This window comes from Pleuronectes platessa, chromosome 5 (assembly GCF_947347685.1).
Source record: "Pleuronectes platessa chromosome 5, fPlePla1.1, whole genome shotgun sequence".
Classification (NCBI taxonomy): Eukaryota; Metazoa; Chordata; class Actinopteri; order Pleuronectiformes; family Pleuronectidae; genus Pleuronectes; species Pleuronectes platessa.
Genome location: NC_070630.1, coordinates 22,982,668 through 23,000,945, shown reverse-complemented (window position 1 = coordinate 23,000,945; position 18,278 = coordinate 22,982,668). Strand labels below are relative to the sequence as shown.

At 40.0% G+C, this 18,278-nt stretch overlaps 1 protein-coding gene across 1 annotated transcript; it reads right to left on the bottom strand.

Annotated features, from left to right (window-relative positions):
• Positions 1–178: 178 nt before the first annotated feature.
• On the bottom strand, positions 179–17,929 carry prss16 (serine protease 16). The gene is made up of 9 exons (XM_053422624.1): positions 17,677–17,929; positions 12,514–12,695; positions 11,496–11,728; positions 10,441–10,576; positions 7,037–7,151; positions 2,747–2,948; positions 1,395–1,485; positions 1,072–1,274; positions 179–470 (listed from the first exon to the last, which is right to left on the bottom strand). Exons 1-9 carry the CDS (start codon positions 17,881–17,883, stop codon positions 361–363), a joined length of 1,479 nt encoding a protein of 492 aa, XP_053278599.1. The 5' UTR covers positions 17,884–17,929; the 3' UTR covers positions 179–360.
• Positions 17,930–18,278: the final 349 nt, after the last annotated feature.

Here is an 18,278-nt window from a genome sequence, read left to right as displayed (position 1 = left end):
TATGTAAATAATCTAAATAACAGAAAACATGCTAATCTAGAATACAAGGCCAGGATTAAGTCAGTGTATACAAATGTTTAATCTCGATGTAGTCCCTTCTCTGGAAACCAGTGGTTGTAATCTATGCATCACCCCCGTCTTTACCATATCAACTCAGAATGAAACTGAAAACCCAGAGTCATAAAAAGCATTTTTATTCATCTGCTCATTCATTTAAAAATACCTGAACTTTGTACTGGCTGATACTTGTGTAAAGTGCCTTCTTAAGCAGTCATGCAGTCATTAATACTGCATCAAAATAATCAGTGTCATTCCAACGTCAATAACCTGCACAAAAGAATCATTAGTTTGCTTGTTTGGTCACTGCTTCAGCCACTGCTGGAGGAGTAAGGAGACATGGTCACGGGCCAGATCCAGCTGAGCGAGATCCTCGCTCCTGGCAGGGTACATGTTGGCACAGTGGGCTGTTCCTGGATCGAAGAGAAAATCATGCATCAAGATATACGACATGAAAAAGTAGTAAAACGAATACTACTAAAAAGTTATGAGATCAATTATCCACCTAATAAAATCCGAGTTGAACAAGTGAGCCGTTGTTCTACTTTGAAAGTGTAGCTTGGCAATATTCAATGTGAAACAACCACAATATACATAAAATCTTCAATTAACCTGCAACATATATCAGACCTGGATAGAGAGAAGTTCAGAAAGATGAATGATATCTTGGTCAATGGAGAAATGTATTTGACATGTTTACTATATAACACTTTATTCGCTGTCTCCCATTTATTTGTTATTTACCATAACACAATAAGTCCCATTTTATGCATATGAACATGTGAAAAACTGCAAGTGATGACACAAAATGTTGATGTTTTAAAATTGGTCCAAAATATCAGTTTACTGTTAACTATGGAGAAATCAATGAAGTGTACTTTATAAAGGCAGTAGTGACTGTATGAAGGAAGGATAGTATGACACACTCATGTTATACACTGTACAACTAAAGTTATAGCATTAAACACACTTTGTCACACACAGTTCTAAACTAAGATGATTCTTTTTTCTCACCTTTGATGAAAACAGCAGGGAGGTTGGCTGTGATGTCCTTTGTGATTCCCAGGGCATGCCAGGGGTCAATGGACCCGTTGGGGAAAACGATTCTGCTAGAGCGAATGTCATAGCCGCCATAATACTCGTTGGTCTGGGCCACGGCCTCCGCCAGCTGCGCAGCACTTACATTGTAGTAGGCCGCACACTGTTTCACATGATACCTGGAGCAGAAAACACAGATGATCGATGAGACATGTCATGTAATTGGAAGCAATGACTTAAAATGGCTGGTGTTTGATAGGAAAAAGCCTTCTACTCAGATAGATGTTTAGTGTACTCACGCAAGAGGGAAGCCAGTGAACGGTTGATTGGGCGAATCAGTGCTCTGGTAGAATCCAAATTCAGTGCAGGTCTGGTAGACCCACTGTCTCCCTGACAACACACACACACACACACACACGTTCATACAAGTTCAGAGGACATTACATTGTTGAGCATAACCATAGTTACAACTGGCCTTAGCCAAACAGCCTAACCTGAACTTGACCTAAACTAAAACTAAAAGTAATATGTAATGATTTACAATACTGGGATTGACTTCTGTCCTCATAAGACACCTTTAAGTGACTAATATCCTAAGTGAGTAATATTTTGACAGCACACATACGCACATACACACTTTTGACTGCCTCACACATTGACATTCAGCCATTGTTGACATCACAACCAAATTCTTAATCCTAAATGTTAACCCCGAAAAGAAAAAGCAGCTTATGAAGTCCCGGTGTGATTTGAAGCTTAGGTCCCCACAGGGCTTTAAGAACAACAAACACACACAGTTTACCTATTGGCCAGAATATTCATTTGGTTCTTCAAATAGAAATCTAATAAAAATGTGTTTTCTTCCTAAAAGGTTTTATCCTCAGCTCTCAGCCCTAATTATTAGAGGAAGAACCTTAACCAAAAGCCAGAAAGTAAGGGTGAGTAGTGAGTTTAGTCTAAGCAGACATGTCCTTATGGTTTTTTGATCCCAGTGATCCCATTCCAGTCCGCCCACTCATGCAACCAAAGCTGGAAAAAGGAACCACAACCCGGCGCAAGTCTGCAACAGTTGTGAACCCGTTTTAGTTTAAACATGCAAAGTATACCCAAGACCTCAATGAGATAGTAAAAAGTATTGTATCCACTCTTAGTCCATCGTTTACTCACTTTCCAGTCAAAAACTTTGCGCAAAACACTGATGGAAACAAGCTTTGGTCCCCAAAGTCTGATTTTTAACTTCACCCAAAAGAATAAAACATTATTTTTAGGTGTTCAAGTCATTTCAGGAGGTTTGGTCTGGTCTCAAGTGATGTTTATGTATAGGTTTGTTCTCTTGCTCAGCAAATAACCTGTCATGTGGCAGATTTATTTTTGGTCTCCTGGGGCTGTGATGTCTTGTGCCTCTACAGCAGATGATTGCTCATGTATTTTTGGTGGCTTGAGAATGGAACATTTTAATTATAACATTTAACTTCTTTCACTGGAACCAAAATAAAAAAAACATGCTTCATGAAAACAACTTGAACCAAAAAATGTATAATTTCGGAAAAAAATTGGTTTTATGCTGCAGTCATGGAGTTCTGAGGGTTTCAAATAGAACCAACTAAAACAATGTAATCGACACCAACTTCCACAACATGCTCTCACCCACCTCCCCCTGCAGCCGGCCCCTCCCAGGATGTGTTGGTCATGTCTCTCAGGTTGGTCGTGTAGCTGGCATCCAGGCACTTCATTGAGAAGGTGTCCATCATGAGGCGGGCCACAGCAGCATAGCGGGCGTATGGATCCCCCAGTGAGCTGTCAGCCATCACACCACACAACACCTTGATGGTGATGTTCGTGCCTGTCACCCCCTGTACATTCAAAGAATGGCGGAAAAAAATGAGACAAAAAAATTAAATAATCACAGCAAATAAATCCACCCTATACAGCACATCAGACTGAATAAGATTTAGATGATCTTTCAGTCTATTTATGTAACATATGTTATTGACTCCATGGTTTTCTCTATGACAAATAGAGCAGCAAATAATATTCCATATATACATATAAATGGGGAAGTGAAATTATATGAATTGGCCTGATTTATGCTGACAAGATTTGAAAATGTTTATCCCAGTGTTAATTGATTATAGGAGGTCACAGCTCTGCAGTGGTGGAAACTAAAAATGTACATTTACTCAACTACTACTACTTCAACTGCAAGGACTGGACATTTGAATGGATCATTGGTAAGCAACTGTCTTACCATATGGAGTTCTTACAGTCCCACTCAGTAACGTATTACATCTCCTAAATTTATATTTGTTCCTCAAAAATATATATATTAAAAAATGTTTGCCATGGAAAAATTCCCCTTGTGGCCTTAAAATGGCTTTAATGCAACTCTTCACCTGCCTTCTTCATTTAACCACTGTAGCTGTGTCTCAAATCAGCAGCCGCATCCTCCAACGGCTGCATAGACCACATCAGTCAGACCAAAATGGCACAGTCTGGTCTTCCTATTGCATCACCAGCTTGTCTCGCCCTTACAGCCGTCAGCTAGCAACGGAACTTTTCCAGCTGCTTAGCCCCATCCACAAGTTGACAGGATTGTTTTTTTAGGTTTGTGACATCACAAACTCTAGCTGTTTTGTCAGACTGTCATTCGTTTACTGCAATGTAAAGGTGGAAATGCTTGCTTGTTTCACTTAATATGTCTGTCCTCACTTTAAAAGGCACAAGGGGGACGTGTAAACATGTTTAAAAACTTGATACTGGAGGGGGACATTTAGAGCTCAAGGAATTTGTTGAAACACCGTGGAAATCTCATCCATCTCCACCACCCCATGTTGCTTCTCAGTAATTACCTCCACCATGGTGGATATGTTAGAAGAACCAGATTCAAGGATTTTTATTTCACTTTCTTTAACATTTCCAAACAGTGTCGTTGATTTCTCAGAGAACAATTCAAGGATTCATCTTGAAAAAATCTGAATGTAGTTTCATAAGGGGTCTGGTGATTCTTGGAGGTGGTATGTGCTTTACTGAGTGTCATTCTAGTCTCCAGCCCTGTGGTTCTACCTTTCCAGATTAAAATACTTTGCAGCACCATGCTAACACTGGGTGGTGCCTCCATTTGCTCTTAAAGTCGCCAAATTCTAACTCTTCAACCTGGCACTGCTTCACAGCTGTGGAACATATTTTATAAAATGGTTTTTAATTTCTAACTTTTGTTTGATGTATTGCTTTATTTTACCCATTGTCTTGCATTGACTTGTTTAAATTTGTAATTTCACTACCATGTATTTTTGGTTTTAAGTCTGTGAAGCATTTTGTATACATTCACGTTTTGTGAAAAGTGCTATACAAATAAAGTTTATTATTTATTATTACATGAATAAGCAGGAATACAGGTGTACCTAATAAAGTGCTCGGTGAGTGTACATGTTACTGCGCTGATGGCAGGAGGAGTAAACGTTTGCCGTGGTAACAGATCCTACGTGCGAATCTATATGAATGAACTCTGACTTCAACCCCCTCTGCATCTCTCTGTAAAAAGAACCATCAGTGGTTGTTTGTCAGGATGTAGCGTTACATAATGTGCTTCTGTATTTCATAAAGCTCCCCATTGATAACCCCTCAACTGTTAAGCCACTGCTCTGACTCTTTTGATTGAGTTACACCTCACTCCTCACCATTACCCAAATTCCTCAGTGGTACACATACAACCTGGAAGTTTGCTCTGTACCTTCTATCAGAGGGGCAGCAGTTGGCTGCGTAAGTGTGCTAGGGCTGTGGAATCTGTGGCCCAGCGCTCCTCTCAGTTCTTTTATAAGCGTCTCTTTCGCTTGGGGCGACAGGAAACCAGAGAGATCAAAGAGTCTTTTGTTACTTTTTCCCCATCAGCTTATTGGTAACCTGACTCACGTCTCCTCAAGGCAGCAGGGGGACAGAGAGGGGATAGAATGAAAAAAAGAAGGAGAAGAGGGGGGGACAGGGGTAACTGGTAAAAAAAGAGGGCACCATTAAAGAAAAATATTTGCGGTAGATACAAAGAAAAGAAGACTAGAGAAGTTTTGCGTGTACTGCATCTCACCACGATGGGATAAAGCTCTAACATTTTCGACAAATTTGAGAATATAGGGCTAGGCAATATAATTTATGTCTACATATTTCTTTTATGTTTTTGTTTTTTTACATTATGGATAGTGATACTCAATTTTAAAGATCAAGGTCACTTATGTGTTTCCTAAAAGAGAAAATGTGCATATATTCAAGTGGTGCACAGATACAAATACGATGAAACTATATTTAAGCAAATGTATGAACCATTCAACATTTATCCGACTGCCTACCTCCTCACTGTGTTGAACAATAATGTATCGATACATAGGGTCTGCGTTATATTGCTATATATATAAATTAAACTTCAATACTTACTGATATTATTTTATTGCCCAGCCCTATTACAAATTAATTAATGAATCAGCTTCCTTTCATCAAAAATGTGAGTCAGTCATGTAACTGCACTCAAGACTGTGTGTAATGCAGGATGATGTATTGCAGAAATAACTAGAATGACACTTAGAGCACACACCTCCACCAAGGCCCGACAGTCCCCCTACATTTAAATTGAGAACATCCAGATTTGTATTTGAACTACACACACTCTTAAATATCAGTCCCCTAAATATTACTGATTCTTTTCATCAAGATCCTTGAATTATTCTCTGAGAAATCAACAACAGTATTGAAAAACACCCTATTTCTCAATGTTAAAGAGAGTGAAACAATATTCCTGGATCTGGTCCCTGATTCATTCTGCTCCAAAATTGAATGGGTTCTTTCCTGACTCATACCACATCCTTCCACCAAGATTTGTGGTAATCTATCCTGGAGTTATAGTGTAATCCTGGTAACTAACAGACAAACACACCACCCCAGAGAAGACCAACTCCTTGACGGAGCTTATCAGTAATGAAACCAATTGTGCTAAATTGATTATAGTGCAGCATCTTCACATTTCACACTTTAATTTCGAATCACTTATTTTGTCTTGACCCTGGGCTTCAATAGAGAAACTGCTCAGACTCTAAAACACAAGAGGAGTCTGACATATCAAATATCAGCAGCGTTGATCAATCTGGATCTGAGTCACAACACGCAGGTACTTCCCACCTTCCAGCGATATCATCTCACACATGGTAACACACCACCTATAATGCATGTAGGTTAAGGAGCTCCACTTCTAAGCAAGCAGGCAGCCCTGGGACCAACCCTGGAGACCCCCTTACAGGGCAGCATCTCTGGGCCTCTCACTGTTGAACAATGCTGGGTTTATAACGTTTCAGTATACTGCTTGGACTGACCCTCCTACACCTCATAGCTGCCTTCCACTCAACCAGGACAGGATACTAGGTCAAGCCCCCGAACTACAAAGCCTCTCCACAAACTCCCTTTATTCTGTTTGGAGTCGATGCGCAACCAATCATGTCGTATCAAAATACATGGTTCCTGTGTCAGATGTCGGTCACATATGTGGGTATTCACCTGGATTTGTTCCATGCTTTCTAATCTCACACAGGCTTGGGTGTTAATTTAAAAGGGACATTTTATGAGCACATTCAGACCTTATGCATGTATTATGTACCATCCAAGACCTGTGCAGAGCCATGATGATGATCCTATGATCCATCAATGTCAATGATAAAATTGTCCTCCAAGCAAATAATAATATAGTATGTAATGGATTTTCATTAGTACGACTTGCATTTAGAAGGTTTTTTCCAGTGTCCCATAAATCTATTCTGTTGTAATGAAATAAAACCAGAAGATTTAAAGAGTTTTGGCACCAAATGTCCCCCGCTGTTAGCCTTAATCCAAAAACATTACTCCCTGCCTCCAAATCCATGTTTTACGACATTTTACTGATGACGTTTGGCGAGTGTGTCGCTCCCACCTCAAACCCCCTGTTGTCTTCATTGTACTGGACCACATCCATGAAGTTGCCAGCCAGTGTTTCCAGGAAGTAGGCAGAGTCCATCTCTGTCTGGATCTGCAGTCTGGAACACAAGCTGGGAGAGAAGGACAGGAAGGAAGGATGGGAGACAAGAGATTAAAATAGGAGCCAAGTTACACTAAAGCATGTTTTACATCATATTCATATATAATTTTCCTCTCTCACCATCAGAATAATATTGTTGTGATGTGATCTGGATTTATAAACACATTATGAACTCAAAAATAGCTTCAAGCACTTCAGCAGTGGATTATGTATCTTTAACATTTAGCATTAAAGGCTTGAGTCCAATGCATTTTACTTCCGGGCTTAAATAATTGTGATCCAAAACAAATCTGTTGAACCTGTTAACACAATGAAAGTTCCAGATGAACTTAACACATGCATGAGTGGAAAAGTCGTTGCAACAAAATGCTGATGACGTGACATTTAGAAACAACTCAATTGTGTTTAAGTGTGAGAGCAATATTCCCTTCATGATGAAATTTTGAACATTGAATGCCTTCTCTGAGGTATTGTGGCTTGGAATATGGACAAGCCTCTGAACCACCTTCATGACCTTTGTGTGTTTTAGCCTGCATTAGCATTGCATGTCCTGGCTTTTTTAATCTGTAAAAATAAAAAATAACAATAGTTCCAGTCAGTGTGGTAAGGCCGGTGCAGACGCCGAGACACAGGTTTAGTGTGTCTTTCTTTGTGACAGTAGTAGTTCCATGAGACTAACCACTCCATTATAAAAAGAAATGCAAGCCTGCTTACTCATCATGTGGACTGACCTTCCAGTCACTACAACAACCTAAAATATCCTGACACTGGACAGGAAAGAGTGAATTAAAGATTAAAAATAGAATAATGTAACAACAGCAGGAGAAAATGTAAAAATAACCAAACAAATGCAAACGCTCTCAAAGGCCAGCAGTCTTTTTTAAATGGCGGGTTCACTCAAATAAGGAGCTATAGCTAGAACAGGTATATACATATAATAAATCCTTGTGAAGTACAGCTGTTGTTTGAACCACTCACATACAATAGATCCATGAATCAGAATAATCCACCTGTTCTCAGAATATATCTCTATCTGCTCACTTTAGATGATGTTGTTACCGCCGCCAAGGAGGTTGTGTTTTTCAGCCCTGCCTGTTTGTTTGGTTGGTTTGTATGTTTGTTTGTTTATAAGCAAACTAAAGCAAAAATACTGGACGGATTATCGCAATACTTGGTGGAAGGATGAGGTACGAGTCAGGAAAGAGCCAATACAATTTCCGTATTATAGGAAATATAGGACATTGTGACATTGAGCTTTTTTGACATTTTCCTGACTTCCAAGGGAATATTTCATAGATCTTGACGAAAGCCTAGTTTCAAATACAGCCCTGGTAGCCATCTAAGAACGAACAGATTACAGATGAACATTTTTCAATTTTGTGAGATACACTTATTCACTTTTTATTTGAGGATCAGGGTTCATACACATTTTTAACAATTGATTTCCATGACTTTTCCATGACTTTTCAATAACTTTGAACCAAATTTCCATGACCGAACATTTTGTGAAATCTCGGTGTATACGCGAAAAAGTGACAAAATGTAGTGTTCAAACTAACAATGAGAATTCCAAGGGATACAGTATACCATAAATGACACAAACCCAAGTATGCCTACTTATATTTTTAGCGTATTTCTTTAAAAGCTTATGAATTATTTAAAACTCAGCGTAAATGAACTAGGGATGGGCGTTCGATTAAATTATCTTAATCGATCGACAGGAGAATTAACGATCGACTTTCAATTAATCATTCATATTGTTATATTAAAATTCACTATTTATAGGCTATATTAAAATGCAGTAAAAAATAGAAAAAACACAGCGTGTTTCCTGAGGTCTTTATTAAAAGATGAAAAACTCTTGTGGCAGTTAAACAGGATCCGTTGACTGGCTACACTTGAAAATATGCGCAGCTGTACTCTCAAGCCCCAATGAGAGACCAGCTAGCCGCTGAGAGCTGACTCGATTTGACGGTTCTCGACCACTCAGTCCGGTTGTTGTCACGCCCTCACTCTCGGAACCCCTCACCCAGACCCGGGTCTGTCCGGGTTCCCCTCCGCTCGGACTGAGGGTCCGTGTGCGGACCATAGACTTTAGGTGCGGACATGAGGCTGAGCGAGCAGCGGAGGCAACTCCGAGCTGCTACCTCCCGCTGCTAACATCCCCGCTGTGCTGCGTCCAGGGCAACTCGGATATTCCGAACTCCTGCCACATAGCGAACATGCAATAGTTTTCATCGATGAAAAAATGATGTCATCAACGAAATTCTTAATGATCAATTAGGAATTGGGAATGAGGCCCATCCCTAAAAAGGAATGACATGAAAATATGAATATAACAAATTTCCATGACTTTTCCAAAACTTTTGGGAGATTATTTTTTTCCATGACTTTTCCAGGCCTGGAAAAACACATTTTAAAATTCCATGACTTTTCCAGGTTTTCCATGACCGTACGAACCCTGAGTACTGCTCTCATGTCTCTGCTTAACATAAAGGCTTGTCAACCTGACTCTGTACAAACACCACAGTGTAGAAACCTTCAAATGTGGTTCTGCATTGTCTCATCATGGAGCGGTTACCAGGCAACTGTTGGACACTCCAGGAAGTCCCTGCGGTTAGTCAAGACACAGTCTGGTGTTTGTATGAATATGAATGCTTAAAAAAAACAGGGTAGATTGAGCCTCAGATATGCTGGTAGGTGGATTTTGTTACATGTAGAGCGTCTGGCAGTAGATTTCTACACAGGATGCTGCCATCATTCTTGATTTCTACAATAAAAATGTAAATGCTTCCTAATTAAAGCTTCCAATCTCCTTAAGCACATAATTATGATGATTTCCCCAAAGCTACTACAATAAAAACACAGGATTAATTATTAAAATGTAATCCTGATGCATTTTATTATAATGCACATATGGTTTACCAGGACATTCTCATGGAACACGGTTATTAATATTGTTGACTAAATCTGTACTTTTCATGATTTGAGTCAGAAGAACTAGAAGAAACGCTTGAGAGCTTTTGGAATGGATAAAGGAATTTACGACACTCGGCCAGCAAGCCAGTCACTCGGTAGGTTAACCACAGAGGTCATGGTCGGAAAAAAATAATACTAATTTCAACACCACTGTTCCTTGTACCGATGGAAAATGTCAGAATAAAGGCAATCCTAAATAAACTTGGTTTAAACACATTCAATGTGAAATTCAATGAACCTCTCCAGCATTTGTTAGGTTCAGTGTGGCAGTAAATAACAGGACAGCGCAGTAATGGTCACTGAGTGTAAATGTAAAGTACTTGAAGTCTTTAGTGATGTTGTCGTGGGTCTTGGGATCCTTCAGCCGTTCTACAAGGGCATCTGAAGCTTTCTTCACCAGTCTGGGGCACTCTGGGTTTTCTGAGGCCAGCGAACGCCACACGACCTCCAAGTACTCTGGGAAGACATGAGGACAGAGGGAGGAAGGAACACTTAAACCTGGGCTGCTAGTAAAAAAACAGAGTAAAACACAAAACCTTAGGTCAGTAATGATGACTATTTTGAGTGGCTGAAAAAGCAACACTTTCATCTTCAACACAATATCTGAACCGTGGTCTATTCAAGTGATGGACACAGTATTTGGAAATAGTTTCAGTGAGGCTGGAAGTGAACTGATGAGTGGATTTCAGTTTATGAAACTGTTAGATCAGACTCTCAGAAGACAAACTCAAAATTACAACATACGATAATATTTATGAATGGAACAGAAGCCACTCTCCTCCTGGTAGCAATGCTGAATGACTGCAGTGTTGTGTTGGGAAACAATTACTTTGGAACAAATGGGGAAAAGATAACTGACGTCAGAACACTGGTTACAAAACTCTCTGTGTGTTTTATCTCAGCTTGCTTCATGAAGTCTAAAAGAATGTGTGTGATAGCGTCTTGAAGATACCACGAGTGTGTGGGTGGAATGGCACAGCTCCATGTACAAAGCTGCTCTGACCCCTGATTCTTGCCGTTAGCCTTTCGGAGGAAAAACAATGAGCTCAGCCAAACACAAGACAGACACAGACAGAGAATAAACCTTTCCTCATCTCTGATCTGTCTGGGGCTCAAGCTAACTGTTGTATAGTTCAGTGGTTTGGTGCTTTATGTAAAGCTGAATTTACAAGTGAAACATACTGTTTAGCTATTTCAAGAAATATTTTATGTGCCATTTTTTGTTTATTTCCAGGTTTAAGATCTTTCTTAAATGAACTTTTTGTCAAGAATTTACACAAAATGCTTATTACCGAAACAAAAGAATAACACAAATCATAGAGATTGTGTGTGTACATTTGTTGGCGTTGTCATGTTTTGCAATGTCTTCTCACACCTGGGAAATTGACAGTAGCATGAACGGGTGCACTCGTGGCCACAGAAGCGTGGACGAGGTGTGGGTACTTCAGCCTGAACCAAGCAGCGAGGGAACCTGGGTATGACCCGCCAAATGCCACCAACTTCCTGTTGGTCAGGCCTCGGTCCTCAGCTATCTTGGTGTGGAAGTGAGCCAGGTCAGCTAGAGCCTGACGGCTGCTGAGGAAACGCAGGTTGTCTGTACTGAGGTCACTGGATGGAGAGATGAGGAGCAGTTTGAGTTCATCAATCATCCGGTCTATAGAAGAATTCCTTAAAGCCATGAGCAGTACTGTCTTTATCTGAAAGCAGGGCTGCCATCTAGTGGTACAATAGCTTCCCCAGCATCGGCCTTTTGTTGCTCCAAGAGCCTTTTTTACAGGTTGAACTTTTTATGGTGGAACTCTTTTAAAGTTCCACAATAAAGGGTTATTATAAATAATTATAATTAATAAAAGAGCATAAATGCAAGCAAATATAAAGGAGGTTAAAATATAGAAAATGTCATATATAATGGCAACCATAAGGCCCGATACTGACAACTGACTAAAATCAGTCAGGCTCCACATAAAATTTACAATAATATAACAAAAGCTCAATATATATATCAATACAATCCTTATGCATTGGGTAAATACAGTGATGAGTTATAACAAATAATTGATTTTCCTCAGATTTGTAAAATGTTTGGCTGTCTCTCAAGTGTTTTTTAATTTTCTGCTCAAAAAGAAGAGTTTCAAACCACAACCTTTACTCAGGGGCAACAATCACTCTATAAACTTAACATCAATATAGACTGATATGAACATTTTCATCCAGGTATAATTTTTTGGCCATATCATCCAGCCCTATATCCCATTGTTAAAGTCTTACCAACACACAGCCCAAATACACACAGTGTGATCGCTTTCCCAAAAGCAGCAAAGGAGGCAAAGCTCTAGAGACTGAATCAACTGCTCTAAACATAGATCAAGAACATGAGTAGAGGTGACACATACACTGTCGGGTGACTCTTTCCATAGAAGCGATGCTCCAGCATCAAGCAGAGCGCTCCCACTTTCTCAGCGTAGGTGAGCCAGGTTCCGTGCTGCATCCATGCTGGATTGGCCGGGCCCTCTCCACCTATCATCAGAAACACTGGGCCACCTGGCTTGTAGAAGTTTTCATTGACGAAGTACCTCTGGGGCAAAGAGGGAGAGAGAGAGTTACTCAGATGGCTAGATGTAGTTTTGTGATAATCATGTGACAAATTTGGATTCCAGGTGATTTAAAATGAGATGAGACTTGATAGTCCTTTATCCCCACCATTGGGAAAATTAGACAAATAAATAAATAGAAATTATAAGGGAATAAGTAAAGAATATAATATAAACAAAAGGAACTATGTAAAATAGAAATATGTAAACAAAATAAAAACTTTATGACTGTGAAACTGTGAGATTGCATTTAAATAAAATGATCAATGCACAGTTAAATGAGATTAAAACTACTTCAGTGAGATATATAGAAGGTACATGTGGTCTAATAGCAGTAGACAGTCAAGCAGTGCAGTGAGTACCCTCACAGCAGCAGGAGGGAGGATCGACCTGAGATACGCCTCCTTCTGACACACTGTGAATATGTCTGGTTTTCATAATGAGTAAAGAAGGTTAAAGGGATAAATCATACATTCAGTAACTGAATGAAAACATAGACAAACGATCGTATAAAGAAATAATTAGGGCTTGATGTTTATAACTTAAAACTTAATGAAAGATAAGAAAACCAAAGAGATTTATTTTTTTGTTATTTTCTGTGGTATAAAGATTTTCATATCTGAAAGTATGCATAAACATATTTGTGTGAACGGCTCATATCATCAGCCAACTAATTTAACGGCAAGTCTACATGAAACCTCCAACATTCTAGTTTATTTAGTCCAAACATTTTATTAAATATATTACCTCAAATCAAACACAATCAGTAATTGGTATTTTGAGCATATTTATTGAACTGCTATGGAGCTAGAGCCAGAGGCCCTTAATCTCAATCTCAGAATCCTCAAGTTTTTTTTAAATGGCATTTTTATTCAACTGCCTCATTATTAGAATGATGTGGTTTTGGTAACTTTCCCTATTGCAACATTAAGGATTTAATCTAGATCAAATTTGATCTTAATTCAGATCAAATTTAATATACATATTTTACTGGAGTCAACTAACTTAAAAAAAAGTCTGAAATAATGCAGACTCATCTCAGAGTCAAGGATTAATATAGATAACAATTAAACTATAGATACCAAGACTATTAGTGTAATCTTGGTCAATTCAGTCTTCTTTTTTTTTTTTAAAGCTACATAAAAGAGAAAAGTAAATTAGGAGAAATCCCTTAAAAGTCTTAATCTAAATCCAGCAATGATAGGAGACAAATTCATTTCATTTTGCAAACAAAGGAAGCAACTTTATCCTTGAAAAACCAAAGATACAGTTAAGACAATCAATTTCCGTGTATACATTTATGTTACACTATGGCCTGTCATGGGGGGGGGGGGGGGGGGGGGGGTGGTGTTAATCAGTCTCTCCCTAGAATTCACAGCTCCATGTTACCCGCACAAAAGGCCTTGAATAGGAAACTTCCAGGTGCACCAAACAAGATGGACACTATCGCAGGATAGCAGCTTCAGAACTAGTCGATCTGACCTTCTGTTTTCCCAGGGAGTGTGGTAACAAGTCACTTTACTAGAAGTCATTGTAATTCTGTACAGGCTTCAAGTTGCTGTGTTGGTTTCGGAGGGAAACTGTGTATTTGTGACTCTTGCAGATTAAGTCATATGGGCCGCCGTTCCAAAATCTACATTCAAGTCTACACCTACGGAGGAATCCTTCATGTTCAGGTCTGTGGTAGTTAAAGTCTTTTCTGGAAAAAGATTTCCACCTTGAATTGTATTCAGTCAAACAGTTAGCCCTCCTGAAGGCAGTTGTAATTAGGATAACTGTAACTCCAGTGATTGTCTTGTAGTGTTGTACTGGAAGGGTATTGTGGGGAGAGGCTTTTTCCTTTGCTTTTCAGTGTGCTGTGTCCTGTGCGCTTTCCAATACCCAAGATCACCAGGAACTCTTAACTCATTGTTTGTACAAGTTCCCTTGCGCATCAAGCATCACGTAAGGTCACTAAGTGTATTCACATTTCTAGTCCATCAGGGGAAGATCTGATGGACCTTCATTGATTCTGACATTATCTGCAGTAAAGCTTATGGGCAAGGATATCAATGGTCATTTCTACGATTACCTTGGGGGACATAGGGGGTGTTTCTTGTCAACCTCTTGTTTGACCTTGCAGAACAGTACGGAGGAAGAATGCGGTCTACGTGAGACAACACAGGAATCATCTCAACCAACATGCAGTTTGAACAATGGGATTCAGGTTGCTTTTTGATCAATGGATTGAAATGATTAGCCCTCAGCTGCTAGCCCTTTTGCAACTGTGCAGGTGGTAGGTTGCTCATATTAAGAGCTTGAAATCGTGCAACAGCCTTCCTCAGTAGCTGAGGAAGGCTGTGCATGGTGTAGCTTCAATTTGGTCTGAAATGCAGTGCAAATGTGTTGCAGTAGTTTATATTGCTATTGGGTTTGGTTGGGTTCATCCCTGCACTTCTCTTCACAGAAATAATAGTGCAAAACTGGCTCAAGAACGAGTGAAGTCCTCTAACCTGGAGCACGTAGTGAGGTGCTGGCTTAACTTTTCATAATGAACTTACTCAAATAATAAGTAGCAATAATGCTTTACTAGCATTTCTCCTTGGCCACAGGGCCTCCTGACTGAGATAAATCCCAATGTGGTGACAGAATAATATAGCAGCCAGGTGCTGAGTGGTTTTCTTTTACTGGGGGAACAACGCCTTGGTTTTGTTCCTCCAGGTTTTGCTTTTGCCCTTATTACAGCAAAAACAAAAAAGCAAAAGACCCCGGTGGTGGCACTCCTGACTTTGTCAGGACAGGGTTCAATTCCCTGCGGTGTCTTGCTTTTAAGAATGCTGTGCAATGGGGTGCAAAAAAAATGGTGTGTTAGAGAAGAACCCAATTTATTTGGGGGCCGATTCAGATCAAGGAATTTTTTTTTCACGTTCTTTAACATTGAGAGAATATTCCCCGGAAATACTTCATTGATCTTGATGAGTTCAGGGAACTGATATCTTTGAGTGTGTGAAATTTGTTACAGTTTGATTAAAATTCAAACGGATTGTCTGGCCTTTTTCTGCCATTGACAGTTGGGCCATTAGTGACTGAAAAGGTTCAGGCAGAAGAAAAAATGCTTATCTAAACATGCATCTCTCAAACTGAATAAGTATGATCTGAGCAGTGACTCGTTGCACTTTTACTTTAATTCCTCAGATTAAACAAACATGTTAATTCATTAATACACAGATTTTGTCGGCTTTAGACGGAGCCTCACTGTTTCCCCTGTTATTGTGTCGAGGTTTGTGTCACGGTTTGTGGAAGGAGATGGACCCAGGATGCAGAGGTTATAACGAAAAAAAGGTATTTAATATAAACGGAGTCTTTAAACAAGACAAAAACAAAACATGAACACTACAAGTAACCACTGGCGACAAGGAGCACGGAGAACAAGGAAGGATAAGCAGGGGAAGCTGGACGAGACAGCAGGACAAGATATCTGACGACATGTAGAAACGAGTAACGAACTGACAAAGGCCTTGGGGAACACAGAGGCTTAAGGAAGTGACACAGAACAGACTACAAAATAAAACAGGAAACAGAAAACACAAAGAGACAGAAATCCACAAACTAAATGACAGAACATCACAGTTTGCTAACAAAGACTCAGAAGCTAATAAAACCCATTTACTAGCATCACTAAAAGCTATTTAATACCACATGAGATCTTGTTTACAAACTCCAAACCACACACTGTGGTCAGGGTATGTTTGTCCAGGAACAGTGAGTTCCTGATGTCCTTGTGGATTTTGTTGCAAATCGAACAGAACCAGGTTCATCTTCTCATATAACTCTCAGCGTGATCACAAATAAACATATTTTCATAAAACTTTGAACTATTTACAGATTAGAGTTAGTAGGCACGATATTCTGCAGAAACAACATAAATATTTACATTTTATGATGAAGACAATAATGTAACCTTATGTATCCATTGTGTGAGTGTGTTTGTTCGTGTGCATGCATGCGTTTGGTTACATTTGACCAGAAGCCCTTTAAAAGCAGCCCTGTGATGCTGCTGCTGTTTGACATAGTTAGGGAAATTCCATCTTATTAGAACTAATTATCATTCTTCAATCTGTTTCTGCTTAAATGAGGTCCAGGCCAGACTCTAATCTGACCACTTTTTTCAGTAACCCGTAATCTAACGCGTTACTATTTCCAAACCAGTAATCTGATTAAAGTTACTTGTCCAAGTCACTCTGCGTTACTATTTTGTCATTAATAGTAAAATATATATTTGATTTCTTCTTGCGTCTCTGGGAGTGAAGTCATGTAGCCCAGTGATTTTCAACCAGTGTGCAGCGGCACAGTGTGCCGTGAGAGATCGTCAGGTGTGCCGTGGGAAATATTTAATATCTAGTGTTGCACCGATGTATCGGCCGAACATCAGGAGCCGGAGACTCGGTGTGCGGCCCGCCTCGACGGGTTTTTTTTTGGGGGGGGGGGGTCCTCGTCCGCTGCGCCTCACAGCGTCGCTGGTGCGGGGGCTTTCTTTCTCTTGGGCCGCGGGGCGGTGTCCGTCGGCGGTGCGGAAGGCAGGGACCGGTTGGAGGGGACCCTCCGTTCGCGCGGGGCCCCCTCCGGCGGTTACTAATAAACGGAGTGTTGGCAAAACTGGTTGTCATTTTTATGTTGAGGCGGAGGGGGTGTTGTTGGCGGCTGCTGAATGTAACTAATAAAGTAACTTGTAATCAACTTGTAACTTAGTTACTTTTAAAATGAAGTAATATGTAGAGTAACTAAGTTACTTTTAAAATCAAGTAATCTGTAAAGTAACTAAGTTACTTTTTCAAAGTAACTGTGGCAACACTGGTTCTGGTCTTATATGACAGGAAGGAAACTCTTCCAATGTCTACATTCCTTATTCATTTAACACCACGTCCAGCTTATCTGATAAAGAAATAGAGAAACAACCCCCTGCACACAACACAGTGGAGGACTCACCTGCTTCCACTCCCTGGGGTCTGCACCGTTGAAGTGATCCAGTTTCTGAGTGAACCACTGCTCCTCAGACGCAGCTCCCCGCTGGACCCGCTGCACATGACCGAACCTCCGGAAGCCTTTGACCTGTCCTTGTACGACAGCACAGACAGAAAACCCAACGAGCAGTGTCACTCCTCTCAGCAGCAACACACGACCCTCACAGGCCATCTTGACAGAAACAAGGAACCAGCTAGAAACATGTGACTTTCGTGGTCATATGACAAGTAGGTCTGCTACTTTAAAGAGCGTGGGAAATAAAAGATTCCTACCGCAAAAAAATAACATTATCATGTATTACATTTAAGTTAAGTTACAAAGTTAGATTATGTGTTTGTGGGTCTACTCAAAATGCATTGACGGATCGTGCTTAAAATCTACTTGTGACACAACATATGTTGAACATTCAGTCGTGAGACTACAGTGTGTTGGAAAATATGGCCAGAAATGTGTGGCGACAAAACGTAGACGAATGTTAAATGTGTTGACAATTATAAAAATAGCAACGAGCCAACGCGCAGGAAATCCCCGGACACACTGTGAGAGACCGGCTCCTGTGTTTTACA